This window comes from Bombus terrestris, chromosome 14 (assembly GCF_910591885.1).
Source record: "Bombus terrestris chromosome 14, iyBomTerr1.2, whole genome shotgun sequence".
In the NCBI taxonomy this organism is placed as follows: Eukaryota; Metazoa; Arthropoda; class Insecta; order Hymenoptera; family Apidae; genus Bombus; species Bombus terrestris.
In genome coordinates, this window is record NC_063282.1 from 860,487 (window position 1) to 878,714 (window position 18,228).

General features: G+C 45.5%; 1 protein-coding gene across 11 annotated transcripts in view; it reads right to left on the reverse strand.

Moving 5' to 3' along the window:
* The window catches only part of LOC100645175 (transcription factor 12), a 107,213-nt gene that overhangs the window by 77,903 nt on the left and 11,082 nt on the right, over positions 1 to 18,228 (reverse strand). For all 11 annotated transcript variants that reach the window (XM_012315856.3, XM_012315863.3, XM_012315862.3 and 8 more), the window contains exons 4-7: positions 10,334 to 10,383; positions 8,416 to 8,695; positions 8,304 to 8,332; positions 8,140 to 8,184 (exon numbers count right to left, since the gene is read on the reverse strand). In XM_012315856.3, coding sequence (XP_012171246.1) covers positions 8,140 to 8,184; positions 8,304 to 8,332; positions 8,416 to 8,695; positions 10,334 to 10,383 — 404 coding nt within the window. The remainder of the gene's footprint in view (positions 1 to 8,139; positions 8,185 to 8,303; positions 8,333 to 8,415; positions 8,696 to 10,333; positions 10,384 to 18,228) is intronic.

The following is an 18,228-nucleotide window of genomic DNA, read 5'->3' on the forward strand; positions in this document are numbered from 1 at the left end:
TTGGCGCGCAGTTCTCACCGTGGTCGTTAATCCCCCATGAAAACTATCGCGGGGTTAGGTTGGCACGTGAAGCACCACTCGAGTAGAAAAACCCCCAGCAAGCCACGTGACCCTGACCAGGGGATGAACAGACAGCTCGCCACTCGAAATTTCGTGCCGGTCGAAGGTAATAGATTAATCTCGTTCGTCGGTGGTGAGACAGAGAAACGGATCGTTAAATATCCTGCGCACGCTATGGAAGATTCAACCACCCATGGGCCATTCGACCCACCGTATGGGCCAGTTTTCAACCCTTCGAGGGACACGCAGCGTTATCTCGTCCGTGTAATTACAGCGTCTTTCTTTTGTTCGGATCGACATGACCATGCTACGTGTTCTTTCGGTCATTTTCGTCGTAATTACAATTATCGGACCTTAAATTCGATATTATCCGATTTTATGTCAAACATCTTACAACGTTATTCCCTTTTACCTGCTGAAAACGAGGGCAAGATCGAGAGGTAAACATTCGAAAAGTTAGAAAGAAGAGTCGACGTGAGCACACCTGACGAAATAACCGATAAACGAGCGTATTGTTTCATCGTTCCTCGAGCGTACGTCGAATCGCCATCCCCAATTGGTTAAAATACAATCGAACCGAAAACAAGCTAAAGTTTTGGGTTTACAATTTCGACGAAAATCCCCCGGCCGTTCTGGTACACTGGTAATTATTATTGATACATTCCCGGTAATAATCTCGACGACCCAATTAATACTATCGACATACCGATAGGCGCAGTTGCGATACACCCAATAATTTATCGCGATAATCCCACAATGACCGTAAACTATCGCTCACGCGTGCATTTTCGGCCGATCGCCCGCCAGATATACGTATATGTTCCGTGTCTTCCATACTCAGCCGACTGCGCATCGTTCGTTAATCTGACTCGCCGTGACAAAACCTCGTTTCCTATTGAAATTAACTTGGTCCAAAAAAATTCCCTATCAACGATCTCATACCGCGAGTATCGATAGCGTTGTAAAGATCGACACGCGGTAAACCAATATGGAATCGTGTAACGAAATTACGAAAGGGAGAGAAATCGTAAAGATAAATGACACGATCCTGCGAGTAGAAAATTCCTCCGCTTCTTAAAGGGATTAACCGAAAGGGCAGCGAGGCTAGTCGGTTCGGTGATTTCGCGGCTACAATGACGGCGCAGGCTCGACTAAAAATCATTCTCCGTTTCAATTACGCGGCTTAACGACGTTCGATGTAACAAATTCAAGTGGCGGGTCGAACAATGGTGGAGCGTGCGTACGCGGTGCGGTTCCCGTATCGTTCGAAGCCAGAAAATATGTGTATAGATCATATCTCTCCTCTTTCCTCGCTTTATCCACGCCGATACAACCCCTCTCCGCGTCTCAGCCCACCACCCGCCAACACGACCGCTTCATCGTCCCGTTCCCCTCGTCGGCGACGGGTGGTTTACCCGTTGTAAGTCGACAACTCACTCCATAAACCCGTGCTGCGCGGTACTGTGTACTCTGTACACTGCGGCGAGTTTGCACGCCAACCGAAACGGAAGGAGGGGAAGAGAAAGTGAGAGAGAGAGAGAGAGAGAGAGAGAGAGAGGAGAATCGAAAGGAGACGAGCAAAAGGTAAAAAGATCGACGAGGAAGGTGAAGAAAAGGAAGGGGGATATATACGATAAGAGCCGCACGATAATTCCACGCTTGCTCCTGTCTCTTCGCCGAACAGATTCAACCCTGCCTCTCCCGTTTGTCTTTCCTCTATCCGGTCGCTATATTCTTTGCCGATTGAAGGACTCGTTATGAAAATCACCCTTGTTCCTGTTCGTCTTTCTTCGGAAGAACGTTCTTTCATCTTTGTTCGGTACGTTCCAACTTTTTAAACGAAACGTACATCGTGTCATAGTATCGTGATAAACGTACCCGTATCTTGGCTAATAAAATATTCATCGCGTTACATAATTTCTAGAAATACATCTCTTCGGATAAATAGCCACGCTCGATTCTCTATCCGAGGATATAATGGCCATAAATCGCAGCGCTGCTGTAGTTCGCGTAAGAACGCGTCGGTTCAAAAAACCGAGAACCAGTCCAATTTGTAGACAAGAGCGCAAGAAGGCGAAAGAAACGAAAACTTTTAGCTAGATACGTGGATTTACTGCTCGTCTGGGTTAGTAAAGCACGAAAATGGAAGCCGGACACAATGGGGGCTAAAAGGGCGTGGAAAGAGTGAAATGCGTCGCGGTTCCTCCATAGGGTAGCACTTTGCGAGCGAGATAAGACGCGAGAACGAGTAGTGCATTTGCGAGCGTAATCGTAGTAAGTTCGACATCTCGGTTTACGAGTTTCGTGTACCCGCAAAAATCCCGGATTTCTCGAAGTGGCGCGAATGTCGTTGCGTCATTCGGTGCGTGTCCAATAATAGCGTGTTCGAGAAGGCAGCGCTCGTAAATTATAGAAAATTCCCAACATATTTCCGTCGTGCGACGACTACCACGATCGTGTCTAAATAGAACTGGTCTCGAGAGATTAGCCGCGAGTGGTAAGCGTAATTCCTATTCCAATTTGGTTGCTTTCGCGAGATTCATCGCTGACACGAAACGATCGAGACACCTTCTTCCAATGCTTGCAGATTTCTTACAGAACGACGATTCTATCGTTTTAAAAAGCAACGGTGATTCGCGATTTCAGCTAATTCGCATTAAACTTAGTAGGAAATTCAGCGTTACGAAGCGATATGCGTATCGGTAGATAACGATTTTTCATTGTTGCTTCGTTATTAGATCGTATTACGATGAAACTGGATTGAAATAATTTTCAGGCATGAAACGAAATAGCTTCTCGTGGATCGACGGCCGCGACTAGAATCGCGAAACGGTGGAAAGCAAACGAAACGCGTTCGAACAAAAGGTTCGACGTGGTAAAATAGCATGCGGCAACCAACCAAGGAAGAGACCAAAGTAGCACAAAGGGGAGGCAAGGGAACGAGGAAGAGAAGGAGAGTGCAAGCCAAAGAGGCATTGGCTCGTGTGCTACCAGCAACAGGTGCCCGTCAAACAACGTTCAACGTCTCTAGCAAACCGTCTCTTTCTCCCTCTCGCGCTGACCTTCCTCCCTTTTTCCTTTCTTTCTCTTTCCCTTCCTCTCCCATTCTTCCCTTGCCTCGCACGCGATTCCTCGTAATTGATTCGTTGACGAGACAGCCCCGTGCTCCCTGTCCAACTGGCGAATCGTTCAACGACCGATCTCCACAGTCAGATTCCACTAACGGTTGAAACGTGTCCGCGTCTACTCGCGTGTTTGACGATTCTCGTGTTCCTCGCGTTCCCATTAAGCCGCCTTATCGAACACGATACATACCGCTCAGTTAAAATACCCTATCCTAAAGTTGTTCGTCAAACCCGTTGCGAGAATAATTACTCCGTTAGTCTTTGATATAACAAGGGGTGAATGAAAAATATCGTATATTTTCAACTCTACGAGAAGGAAATACGAAAAACCGGCGGAATGAACGTGACAGAGACCAATCCGAAACGAATCGCGACCATTTCATAACGATTCGACGACCCTCGAAAATGCGAGCTGTAATTTGGAATCCTGAAGAAGGGTTTGACGATGGTTGTATCGTTAATGAGTTCCGTCGGGATATGACAAAGGGCGAGAAACGTGGCTAACGTGGGACTACGTGGGCGCCTGCGAATCCATTCTCTGGTTACCGAAACAGTCCGTTTGCAGTAGCAAACCGATCATTAGCGAGCATGAGCCGCACGATTAAATAAATGATACAGCATTCTTTCTGCGAACTGGTCAACGGCCGTTATCGGAATCCAGAGAAACCGTGTGTCGTTCCCATTTCGGGAGGAACTCGTTTTCGTAGCTCGGAGGATTGCTAGCAAATGCACAAATTCTCTTTCTAGCGGAGACAGGCGGAGACAAACGGGAAAGATCGAGTATTTCTCGTTTGCATTCGCGGCGCAACACTCGGCTGACTCTCGAGATATGCTACCGATAAACGTCCGGGGGAGACAAATGAATATCGAAAATTGCTCGTAAAGCTGTTACTTTGTTTGACGAGGCCCGGGAAAAATCGCACGCCGGTTCATTTATCCTATACGCGCGATTGACCACGTCATGGAACAAGTATCTAATAATGTAACTGAGTTATCTACGATAGAAGCGAGTACTCGCCAGTGAACAAACTTATAGACGGTTCTGCAAACTTGGAATAATATTTTATATACCACCGCGTTCGCAATTATCGTGTTTGGACGCTTAGACAACTATGTTTCACGTATAGACTTAGGTATAACTGCGTTTCGTAACTGCGAAACTGCCCTAAAACCTTCGATCTTTATGCAAGACGCAACACGACAAAATCCGACTAACTTTGCAAAATGCGATACTTACATTTATCGGTCGTTTATCGCGTTAACTAGATTCAACGTATTAAAATTAATAAGAAGCTATTGCGTTTAAATTTATCAATTACAACTAACTGTTATATTAGAATGTAGAATAATGTATCGTAAAGTAAACGAAAAGTGGCAGAGTATAGTTACCTGTAGAAACTGAAGAACTAAGAAAATACAGCACGCGTAGGTAGAAGTCACTCGATTCTTCGAAAAGACGTGTCCGTTACGAATTGGAGTTTTCGATCTTACGAAACGCTCGCGATACAAAAATAGCTGCCTTAATGGTCGCTGCTATAAACCTTCCGCGGCTCAGAAGATATTACAGCGCAATTAAAAGCGAGGCCTAAAAAGTGGCTGCAGTTTAATTTCTTGGAGAAAACACCTGCGTTGCTGACATCGCAAACTCGCCTCGACTGCGTTACCAATTTATCCGTCAATCAAAGTCCACCGGGCCCGAGCAACTATCGAATTGTACGATTAAGATTTCCGCAGAGAACCAATTTCCTTAACTATCCGCTGTCGCTATCCACGAAGAAAAGATCGTATACTTGTCGTTAGATAATTACGACTATTCGCGACGAACGCTGTTTATTATCCAGGAGTGTTAATCGCCGAATGTGTTAATATCCCAAGATCGATTCTACGTCTTCTTCGTCTTCCTACGGTGTTTGATAAACCAAGCTGAAGAACGCGACAAATCGCGGATGCCACGAGCAAGAGAGCGACTGTTGCCGAACGAGTCGCATCTGTTGTTGCTGCAAGGAAAGACAGAAGCCAAGAAACGATGTTTGGAAGGCGAATATAAGCCGGACAGCAAGCGGGCAGCAAGATCGGATCGAAGCACGATCCATGGAAAGTTTAAGGTGGTCCATGCGAGCGATGGTTCGCGCGAGTACGTGCCACTTACACGGGAGCTTGGATCTTTGGTTCCTCGATGCGGTCACGAAATTCCTCGAGGCCAGGAATTAGCGAGAAGCCATTCAGGCAGCCATAGCGCGAGTCATGGAGACGAACTGGAAGGGCTCCACGGTCTGGCGACCGTAGCACGCGACACCATATGGTCTCCCCGATACCCATGACCCCCCTATGCACAAACACGCCTTCCTCAGTCGCTCGGAAAGATACGACCCGAAAGATCTTAACCGAAATGGACGACGAAACGATGCAACCACGCTGAACTTCCAACGAAAACCCGACCAGATAACGAACCGAGAAATACTTTTTTACGAGCGTGTCGAGAAACGTGGAACGACGTGGTCATACTCTGTTCTGCTTTCCTCCGACTGCTCCGTTTACGATAGGTCAATCGTCGTGAAGAGCAGATGAGCAGAATCGTGGTTTCGTTCGACGAAATGATTTCCTCTTTTACGTTTCGCTCGATTCGATCTCGTCGTTTCCAAGCTAAACGTAATTGCTCCATTTCAGCTTCTAGGATGGTACATATTCGGGTTTGCATTGTTTTCTTTCGAGGCACTGCGCCACGATACAGGATGGTTCGGAAACCTCGAAAGAAAAAAGAGGGGTCATGGTGTTGCGGAGAGACGGCGGTAAAACTGGACGATAAGTGAAACTCCCAGTGGAGCCAGCGGGAACACGGGTTACGGCACCCTCGAGGACACTAGAACGCTCATATCCTAATAGAAACGTAATCGCGTAGTCCTGCACGCTGAATAAATTATTAGCAGGCTTACGCTACGGTCGAGGGTTCGCGTAACACACCATATCGCCTGGATTAACGACGATCTGCACCGTGGGACAGTCGAGGATTTATTCGCTCGTGACTCTCCACGCTTATTTATTATTATTTTGACCCCATTATCCATTATCGTTTCGCGATTTTTCGCCAAGCATCGCTTCGCGAGTCGATACCTCGTTTCCCATTAGATAATCACCGTATCAACGATCGTATATTCGCTTTTTTCATTTGCCATTGTCCGCTAAAGATCACGGACACGTGAAATCGTTCGCAGACTCTTCCACGCGGCTTAATTAAAAATTCCGTACATTTTTTAACCTCGATGCTAACGACAACTCGCGATCGATCGGAACGATGATCGGAATCGTAATGATTGATCTTATTGATCGCCGCCGAAACGGGCGCGTTATCGCGCTAATTTCCAGGAAAACGTAGAATCGCGTGAGCAGATATTTTTAATTCCCGGCAACCCTGAGCCTCCACGAACCTTCAAGAAACTTCAGATATCCAGCCAGGTCGATAAATTATCGATGGAAACGCTATTACCAAGAGAATTCATTACGTAAAAAGAGAAAAGAAACGATTTTTATCGAGTTGCGATCGAACCAAACGTGTCATTCCCGATACAAATTTTTTAGCACATGACTGAAAGTCGATCTTTTGGCGATTGAAAGTAATCGACGTCGAGGGAGAGTGAGAAAACACCATCCACGACCCTTTTTCAACCCCCCGTCGATATATTTACCCCTGTTTGCCGGGTAATCACGGAAGTGGTAGTTTATTGACGCGGCTACGATGTGCCTGGAATCGAATAGACTCGGAACGATTGTTCGACACGAGTCGCGAAAGAGAAAACCTACAGATAAGAGAAATTATAAACCTCGAATATTTATCTCAGATTTATCTCGCGATAAATCATATAAAAGGATGCAAAAGAAGAAGGATTTAAAGAGACGCGACGGTGTATTTGATCATCGAGAAGCAATTTGTTTTAGCCTCTTTCTCTTCGCACTCGAAAGGAGAGTCACGAACTCGGACGACAAATATTTAACGCCCTCCTATCAATCGATATTATATTCCATTTACCGAAAGCCCGGTCTCTCGCTCGCGTACGCGTTTTCGAGGTTACCTTCGCAGGACCACTACGAAACTGGTAACTGGCGAAAGTATTCCGACGCTTCCACAATCTTTTTACGAACGTACAATATTACGTGATTTGTACGAAACATTCTGAAATTTTGCTAGCGCCAAGTGCTAGCATTAAGCGTTCAAACACATTGCTGAGTCATTATAGCTCTGCCCGCTTTACGATCGATTTATTATCAAATTGAAATTCCGACTTGACCAGATTGTAATCTGAAATCTGTGACACTTAGATATCCGAAGCGACCGAATTTTATTATCGCTATTATTGTTGTTATTTGTTTCGTACACGGAAATAAACTCCTATGAAAGAGCGAATATAAAGTACAAATATCAAAGGTATTCGCGAAACGAAACCTTTTTAATTTTCCCTTGCTCGGTCTTGCAAACGATTCGCGGTTTAGCAGTGTAAGAGCGAGATAACGATCGGCGAGAAACAAAAATCGCGGCGAAGAGGCAATTCGATGGATAAAAAACGAGGGGCGTGTGATCATCGGGGATTAGGTTCGTGAGAAACAGGCTGGAGATCTCCAAGTTTTAACCCGAGCTGGACTCTTGGTAAAATCATTATACTCTATAACTCTGCTCGTAAAGATTACGATCATGAGCATTCCCCGAGATCATCCGAGCGTCTTCCAAGAGTCGCGCTCGAGGAACCACGTACTAAAAGAAAGGGAAAAAAAAGGGGGCAAAGCGTAATTTACGAGCTAACCTAATTCTATCGTTTTTCCGACACAGACTTTTATCAATCGCGCCGCTGAACTCATATGGTTCCGATACGTTCGAAGCCATTATCGAATCCCGATGTCGGGACAGGAAACACATTTACTATGGACTGGCATGCGTTTATCGAATCTTTTTCGAGTCACTCACCCAGTGCTGCGTTGTTACGACTTCGCCATCCGCTCCATCCAGGGCCTGTTAAGTAAACGAACACGGGATCAGAAATTAGTGTACATGTAACGAGCAAGTTCGAAATTTCACGGTTCAAAGGAAAATGGGATTCCTCTACTTTCCACGAGATGAAAGATACTTACGTCTTTCTTCCTTTTTACGGCTGCGGCACCTGAAACACCGAACGATACGCTTCATTTTTTTTAGTATTCCTTTATATTGCGATCGAATACAGAGAAAAAGGATGAAACTGACCGGCTGTCGAATTTGGTAGCCGTGCTCCGTTGCTGCCGGTAGGAGCTGCAGGGTTAGCAGCGGGGGTGGGCGTCCCCACGGAGGGCGGTACGCCTCGGCTCCCAAACGGAAAGTACGGGGAGTCCGGGGGGTAAGTGGCACCCTCGACACCTCCACCGCCTCCGCCACCGTTGTTTCCAGCACCACCCCCGCCGCCCCCGCCTCCGCCACCACCTCCACCTCCCCCTGGCCCCCCGCCTGGCCCTCCTGCCGTTGGACCGAACGTTCCTCCACCATACGTCTGGAAAATCAACATTTTTTCCTTATTCCCGTACCGTTACCGCTGTTTAACGCTGTTTATCGTGTCGTTCGAGTGATTTTCGACACTGCGTTGTATACACGGCCAGTAGTATAGAAAGGGACGAATACGTAAAAATTCTCGGAACGATCGGATCGATTTTCATCGATCAGGATTAGTGGAAGAGACAGGAGAAAGAAGGCATTCGAAAGAAGCCAATGGAAGGCGACTTCACTAAACCTATCAAAATCAATACTTCTTATCAGGCATGGTTTAACGACTGCCGATTAGATACTATTCCCTGGTGCCGTAAAAAAATCTCTGCTATCTCCGTTTCCTCGGACAAACCTCGTCAACCATTCGCATGCATACGCTGTTTTTTACGTAATAAGCTGAAGAAGAAATTGTTTCGAAAACGAGATTCCGACATTTGCTCAACGTCGAGACCGTGCAAATTTTCTGACACGGATCGCCACGAGACATTGTCTCGACGAATAATCTATCTCTCGAGGCTGGATAACACTGAAAAAGACTGCGGGCCCAAGGTCGACTGTTTACTACTTACGCGTTTCGTAACATCGACTTGTATTTAACGTTTCGCATGAAACTGCGGCGAACATCATTTTCCAACATTCCTTTCCCAAATGAAACTCGTGCTTCGCGTAACTCGCGCAAAAAACGCTTCGCTCCGATCGTTCTCCCAGAGGCGTAACTAATTGCCGATCGCCGCGAAGGCTACGCGAAGGCAAAAGAAACAGATGAGCAGTAAGCCATGGAAGAAGGAAGTACGAGGGACTTTATCCACACTCTGGCATAACTTTTCATCCGAGCTCGCTTAACCCCCTGCGACCTTCCTCGGTTCCTTTGTTCGGTAGAATGTATATATTAATATATGTGCGTGTTCGTGTGTTCATGTACACGTACATAAGCGTATAAATACATCGTCGCGAACAAGGGAGAGGGTAAGTGATATTAAAGCCGGAGCTTGACGGCGCTCAACCCTCGCGAAATTGGGTAATTCTTACTTTCTAGACAAAATGAACTTTCATCGTTCCGTGAATTAATGTTGTATTGAATAAAAAAAAAGAAGAAAAAATCGTTTCTCCTAATTTGCGAAAAATCTCGCGTGACGTTTTTGAAAAAGTTTATATATTTTTAATAGGTGAAACTACGAACGTGCGAGGAGATGATCGAAGGAGAACTTTTTAAGAACGCTTAACGGATGCTGTTCCCTTTGTTACCAGGATTTAAAGAAATTAAATCCCGGCTTTACGGATAAGCTACCGGCAAAAGAGTGGCGTACAGTGTTTTTAGCGGAAAATTTCAAACACGATGAGAACCGCTTCCCAAAAAATATTACTCGGGATAAAGTTTTGGGATTAGGTAGAGGGGTACTCGAGGGCGCGCCGCGAGAGAGAAGAAGAAAAGGAGTAACTTTTTCTCGGATAAATTTGCCTCTACGACTGCAATAATTATTGCGCTCCTGTTTCTTACGTAATCCTGCTTTATCTTAAAATTCGAGATGGTCAACTCTGCAGGGGAAAAAGAGACCTTACATTTACCCTCTGAACATCATCCAGTTTCCGCTTCGCGTTTCAAGAATAATCAACGAGTAAAAATAAGAAAGGGAACGAGACTTACCATCCCATTGTCCATCGTGGGGCCATACGGCGACTGGAAGCCTAATTTTTCTGCAACAGACAACAAGCCAGGTTAAAATCCATTCGTCGCGATAGAAACAAGTATACATAATATACGACAAGTTTCATTATTCTATGCAATGTTTAGGATTGTATCGTAAGACGTTAAGGCTTGGGTGACGCGAACAACTCCAATCTTGCTATAAATTTCGCGTGGCAATTTTTCGAGGCTGGGAATTTACGTAACTCGCAATGTCGATAATAATATTAGAAACGTACGTTATTTCCAGACGCAGTACCGACAAAAAGGGGAGCGAAATAAGACGAAGACTAAGCTCTGATGCCGTAGTGGAACGCGTGGCAAGCGAAGTCGATGCAAAATTAATGCCGGGCATAAATTCGCGCCCCGTCTTTATAAATCAAAACCGCGATCGCGTTAAGAATCCAAGCGGGATGTACGCGTTTTCCGCGTTGCGGCTGCGACGCATGCAGAATAAACAACGAGATAAACATTACGAGGTTTCCGCAGTCGAGGCTTCATCCGTTATTAATGCCCACCCCATACACACACGCGCCTACAGACAGACGAGAACGTGAATCTACGTGCGCGTATCTTGCACAGAATTTATGAGCATCGGCTGGATTTACCGGTCTCGAAAACCACCGCGCAAGAATTCCGATTAATTTTAATTCAACGATATTTTAACGTTACACCCTATTATTGCGCAATTCGATCGCCATCCCTTCCAGTTGCTCCATACCCTATGTACATAAACGATCCAAGTAACTTCCTCGATCGACCATCCTCGAACGTGAGATTTGCCGACGATTCGAGGACGTATTAATTATTCCAAGTAATTTACCTAGCGATTCAGAGAAAGAGAGAGAGAGAGAGAGATTCTCTTATTAAAATGGTAAAAGCGGAAAGTGCAGCTGGTTGATAACTAGCCGAGAAAAGGGAATGGTACAGAAGGAGTATATCATATTACAGAGGACGGATATAGCCGTGCGTAGACGATAGGGCGAGTGTCCGACTATGCCACGATCGGCCGAGGTAACTATGAATCCTAACAGTTTCGGCTTGCTCGTGACATGTTTGCCGAAGCGTGCAGTACCGAGTCTGCAATATCATGCATCAAAGTACAAGCTAAACCATGGTCCATCGTGTCATCCTCAGAGCCAGTGCAAGCCAGCTCGACCGTTATGACGTAGTGTTGAGCACCGGGCCTTCGTGTCACGACTAGTTCGTCTTCCACGCTGGCTCCTGCCGGCGTCACCTCTATCGAATATTGCTCGATGAAGAATTACTACGGATTCCGCTCGACGAGATTCCGGAGTTGCTGCCCTTGTCCGACTTGCCGACCAAGTGTGTTTCGCTCGCCACGGAAACAACGTCCGTGCCCCTGTTCCTCCACGATTTACGGTATTCTAATGCCAGTATCGCTATTGGAATCAAAGATCACCGGTGGTGAGATAAAGACTACCGGGAGAACGGTAAATAAGATACCATTTTAGCGAACCATCGAACCCAACTCGCTGCCCCGTGCCATGCGTATCCTGACAGACGTCAGCGACGTCGGAAAAATTACAACGATCTAGCGATTTTCCTAAAAATTATCTTGCAACGTATTGAATTAATATTACGATAAAGAGATATTACTGCAAGATAGCGTTATATGTAATATACAGAGATACCGGGCCTCCTGATAAGCGTTTTGCGCGGTGATCATCTGTTCCACGTGTGTCGTTCGATTACGTCATCGCAGGACAAATTCGCGTATACTTTCCTCGACAATTGCCCGAATCAGATCAAACTGTTCTCGCTAGTTTGGGGTTAACGCATACGTATATTTTATTAACGTCCATGTGCTGTCGCTACAAATCCACTCGAGTGCCCGCATATTCTAATTTTATACTACCATTTATATAGGATAACGTATGTGTATTATAATAATATAAATTCACTTGAACGTTGTGTCACGTTCCCACGTATCTTATCTACCAAATGATTAACGTTTTCCTACTTTTAACTCTAAATACGAGAAAGGGAATACGAGGATCGCAGAAAGAGGGAACGCGAATGTCGGCGGCGAATTACCGGCGCCACAGTCGGCCACTGGTCGCCACGATACCATCTACACGGATTTCGGCCGACATCAATTCGGCATTACAGCTCGCGAAATGCGCGACACAACCTCGAAAACCACGCGCCACGCCGCGTTGCGCGCGGCGACCAACGATTTTCAGCGCGCGAGACACGACCGCGATTTGGTGGTCAGCCTGCTCGGCGTCGTATATCAGCGCGACACCATCGAATTAGAATTACCTAAAATTATTTTCCCCCGATCACAGTGTTGTTACCTCGCGTACATCCCTCTGCAACCGCTCCATTCTACTTTACCTATAGATTCCAACGCAAAAATCTATGGAGGAGTAGAGTCCGAAAACGAATAAGGATACTCACCTACGAATTTTATTATATATTTCTTCTCTGCCTCGAACGTACAGTCGGGAAATGCGACTTGTTTACGCAAATGTATAAATTTTCAATGATTTACCGAATAATCTACGACTGTGTATCGCTTCGATGCTGTTTCGCGAATTCGCCACAGAGACGCATGAAAGAGAAAGGAAAAAATATCAGCGAACATTACGTGCCGCGAAAATGCCAGCCAGCGTTTCAGAGTTTTGACGATCTCGTAAAAAAAACGCGTGCAACGACTAAACGTTGAAAAGCAAGCGCGGACATAAAAAAAAATGGTCGTGAAAGACAAGGCACCGCGAAACGGTAGAGCCGCGTATCTGCATTTCCCGATTCCGGAGAAAAGCAGCGAGAAAAGTTTCCGCGTCGAACGTCCAAGTTCGAGCGAACCACGCGATACGACAGACTTATCGTTCGTACTAATCCACCTCGGTAAACCTCTAGACGTCAGCATCCGGTTCTCATCTAGCCGATAGAACGAAGTGAAATTAAAGAACAGGTGGTAAAAATGCGGCTTCGGTCTCGCGAGACGGGTTAACGAAGAAAGGTTTAATCAACGAGCTACGTTCCTTCCATATAACGCGAAATTTCCATGATCTAGGGACGATCGATGGATGCGTTAAAAGACACGATTACACGCTCGATCGAACGTGTTCAACGTGGACCAGAATTAAGTGACTGTACTTTGACCCCGGATTCCAGCGACAGCTTGACCCGACCCTTGATTTTTTCCCTTTTTTCGAAAAACGATCAGTCGCCTGATCAGCGTGGGTACCTTGCTGCGCTCTGGCCAAACTCCGACCAAAGGATCCTTTTCGTTCCCACAAGCAACCGATACTCGATTGTACCGCGTCATCGTTGAAGCAACAAATATCAACTTGTGGAAACATTTTGTTCACGTTGTTGGAAGGAACATTTTGGTTTTGTCTCGGTTTCGAAACGGCGTGTGTTCCTAGCAACAAGTTGTCTACGCGCAAATGTAAACTAGAAATATCGATCATCCAACAAATAGCAACATGCGTTGTAAAACAGTCAGTCAACTTTACACTCTGAAGAAACAATTATTATATTCTTAACTTTCTGATCTTTTATTAACTTGTAGCTAACACGTAGGAACACGAAGAAAAATTAAGTATCACCGGGTAACAACCAGCAACTCTTTCGAGAAACGCGAAACACCGGCAAAACTTCGTCGCTGCCTCAGCGAGGAACCACAGCATCGTGAAGTAGGAGCTCGAGCAATTTGCCTCGTAAGATCGAGCGGAGAAAGAAAGCTGCCCGAAATCTGGTCGATCGAATTTCTAACGTGTTGTATCACCACCTGTTGAGAGCACGATTAAACCAAACGTAAATGAACGCGGAGAAAAATGTGACGGCGAAGCTTGTAAAAACGGCGAAAGAAATAATGAAACACCTGCGCGCCTTGGAAAGGCTTAATTCGATTATCTCCCTCGAATAGTCGCTGCATTTTTTTACGCCCGCGTGTAAATTTTAATAGTCGTCCTCGACGTTTCGCGACGACGTTTCAAGAAATCAGGATACGACTGACATTCCCAAAATACAAGATACAGCGTCTGACAAAAGTATTCGAATACTTATAGAAATCTTTTACGAATACATCACGTGTATTGTAGGAAACATTTTGAAATTTCATTTCCACTGTAACGAAACGTTTCACGTTTTTATTAGACAAATTTTGAAACAAATCTGAAAATACAAAGTACATAGAATACCTATAACCTGCAGAGATTACTCTGCACTTGTTATATGTTTCAGACATCTATTCATGCTGTATGCTAATTTTTTTACTAGATATATGTACATTTGCAGCGAGCGTCTTGTAACAGTCGTAACTTCCGTATAAATTTTCAGATTCTTGTCAACAATTCTTCTTTTCTTTGCCATATTTGCAGGACACCCGATACATATACCGCCACTACGCAGACCCACGCACCCCAACGACCGATTTCTATGGGAGAATTCGCGTGTGTGTACCATGCCGGTGCACGGTGCCACGCGACCCAAAAGGGTGTTCCAAGTTCCCGCAGGTAAGCAAGAGAAAGCGAGCGAGCGAGCGAGAGAGAGAGAGACACGCACGGACAAAGAAAGGGAGGAGAGAGAAAGAAGAAGGGAGGAAGGGAAGAGAAAAAAGAAGAAAAAAGAAGTTCGCGGCCGGCAGAGAATAAGGAAAGAAGAGGAAGGGGGAAAGGTTTGCCACCCTTGGGGCCCTCGACCCCAATGGTAGAGGGGATACGTACACCAGAGGGAGGAAGAATAGAAGACCAGCAGAGAAAGAGGAAAAAAAATGTGAAAAAGAACTCAGGTAGACACTGGTGCTCAACCGAACCAGAGCTCTGACTCGAATCGAATCGTTCTATCGATCTACGATCGTTCCTCTCTGTTGTATCGCAAAGACGATCTAACGTTACTTAACACGCGGGTCTTACGCTATTGTCTTGAAATGTTCAGCTTGGACTTGGATGAAATTAATATTCGAAGGAATTTTGTACGCAAGTTTTTATATCTCCAAGTTTCCAAGCTGTTTGCAAGGCCAGAATTTCGAAAGCTCGCTCGCAAGACCACAGTGGAACCAGTGTAGTGAAAATAATCGGAAGAGCGTGTGCATTATACTTCTACATATAATATCGCAACTTATTCATCGGCTCTGAAACCGATTTTCAGTAGTGTATTATGGGTGTACGGCTAGGTACACGGATAGGTACAAGGACCCCACGAATGTGAGCGAAAAATATAGAAATTGAAGTGGCGAAACGCGTTGATCGATCCAGACAAATTCTTCGAGTACCGATGGACTTCGCGGAAATACTTCACTCGGGATCGATGCAGACGAGCCACTTTTTCTCGGCAGTTACTTGTTACTGTACGAAGAGCAATGCACGCGTAGCAACGAAAGAATACTTATCGTCAGGTGCGTAAAAGTCGTGTATGTATACATATATATAAATGTACGTGTACGTATATACGATTGATACAAATATAATCGAGCCTGCGTCGATTCTCATTCGACGTTCCAATTGCAACGAAACTAATTAAATTATCCCTTGTATGCCAAGCAGAGCAGGTGAAATCCGAATCAGAGAGACTGATGCAAACTATCGGAGCGAGTATTTTGAAACCGTTACTTTCCGTAGCGGAAGATAGCAGGAGCAGCAAAAATTTGGGATAAAAAGAGTAGCAAGCCAGCGACCGGTACGTATCAACGCGAAGAGTCGAATCGAGCGTACGATTCGCAAGAAGGAGCGAGGCTGGCTCGAGCGTGATATTCGCAGTCTGAGGAAAGGAAGCGCTGCAAGAAGAAAGAACGAAGGGAAAAAGAAAAAGAGAGGGGGAGAAAGAAAAAGGAAGAAAAAAGGGGACCGTCCGTTGCGGCGTTTGGATGTAAACGGAACAGCGAAGGTGTATTTTGTAGAGGAGAAGGCTGGCTGCCACGCGACCATGGGCATCATGGTGGGGATGCCGTGGTGCCAACGGGCCCCGCGGGACCAAGAGGGCTATGGCTCCGGCAAAAGGGACCGTGTGGAAACGGCGAGACACGGACAACGAGTAGGAGAGATGGAGAAAGAAAGAAGGAGGGGAATATAGCAGCAGCAGCGGCAGCTGTCGCTGTCAGTGCCCCCCTTCGTGTTACCCTAGAAGGGGCCCACCGGAGGACAGTGGCGCAGGCTACGGGGGCTCCAGTGACTCTCAAACATCTTTTTAATACATTGGCAGCAACAATCACAAATATCGGGTTCCTTCTGACCGGAACTGTTTCAGCCTTGGACCGATAGCGATAAGATTGTTCAAGTATAGATAAATATATTTCTTTGCTGTTGTTCTTACGTGGAGCACCATATATGATTCATCGTTCATTTTTCTTAAAGTTTCTTCTTCTCGAACCGAACGAAAATCCAGGAACAATTGGGAGAAATAAATTGACAGAGGAAAACGATATAGTAGTCGAGTCGTTCGTTGGGCAAAGAGGGGGATCTGTCTTCTCAGAGCGCCATCTTTTACAGGTGTCTTTTACAGGTTTGTAAACATTGTAAAACCAAAAATCTCTCTTCAGTTTTCTTGAAATTTCGATCTTCCTCGTGATCAATTTCTACTTCAATTTAAATTCTCCCGAAATGTTGACCTAAGCGAAGACCAATAAAATAATCGAACCGGACTGATAGAGAAAAACGATCTGAAACGTTCCTGAAATGGATTATCCGTCGAGGGTATCGTTTCGCGAATCCCTTTTGTTCGTGTTCCTTGGACAGAATCCAACTCGATGTCTCCGTAAGAAAAGCAACGATAAACACGAACGACGTAGCTTCGAATTTTAGTTGCTACTTTTCAATTTATGGATGTTTACGCAAATTCATATTTTTGCACATACAAATAAAAGATATTTTATACATCATTAGTACAGATATTTTATAAATTTGTATATTCATCTACATTCTCGCATAGTTTCGCAAATATATCAGCACTCTATTCGTCAGTATGACGAGTATGAGTAGTATGTTCGTTTAAGGTATAGTTGTCCAGAAAAGCGAATGCTACGAATTTTTATACATGTATGGGCTATTTAAAGATCGAAAACATGTATAGGATGTACATAATAACGAAAATATATAAAATTCCCAAAATACAAGACCTGTTGTAATATTTAGTGGATGAAACGAACCTCTGTCTAGGTTTCTACTTTCTTCGTTTTCATATAAATACGAATTCGCATAAAAATCCGCAGTCTGATGATAATCGTTCAAATACTTTCATGGGGCACTGTATACAGAAGATAAACCCAAAGTGAAAGATAGGATGCGCGCACGTTGGCACGATTCGTCCGAAAATCGCGAGTATGCGCGAGAATAGGTTCACGGTTTGCTACCGCGAGATCGAAAATGGTGAAAACAAGTGAAGTGCCCGCGTAAAGTAAAATCGGGTGGAAAAAAGGTGGCAAAGGTGCGTGCGTGTGCGCGCGCGCGCGCGAACTCGTGCCGCCCATGGCACGTGGCGTACACGTGCTCCGATTTCGCGCTGTCTCTCTCCCTCTCACTCCAGTTCTCACGGCTAGGTTAACCCGGGTTTTCATTCACGGGTTCACGCGAACCAGCACGGCACAAGAGGACCACCAAGAGTATTAACGTTCGAGGCAGGAGCAAATCTTCTGCATCGCCTCGGGGTTGCGTTCAACAGGTGAGAAGCTGCCGCCATTTTCGCCTTCACGTTTTACCAGATCACGCGTTCTCACGCGCGTTCGATGGCCTTTCCTTTACACAGGGTGGAAAGGCAAGGGTGCCTTATAAACGACGATAGACAGAAGAGCTATTTCTTCTGAGAATTGCTTTCCACTAAATCGACGGATCCGAGGAATGGGTGAGGAGGGGGGAGGGACAGAAAGAGAGAGAGAGAGAGAGAATCGA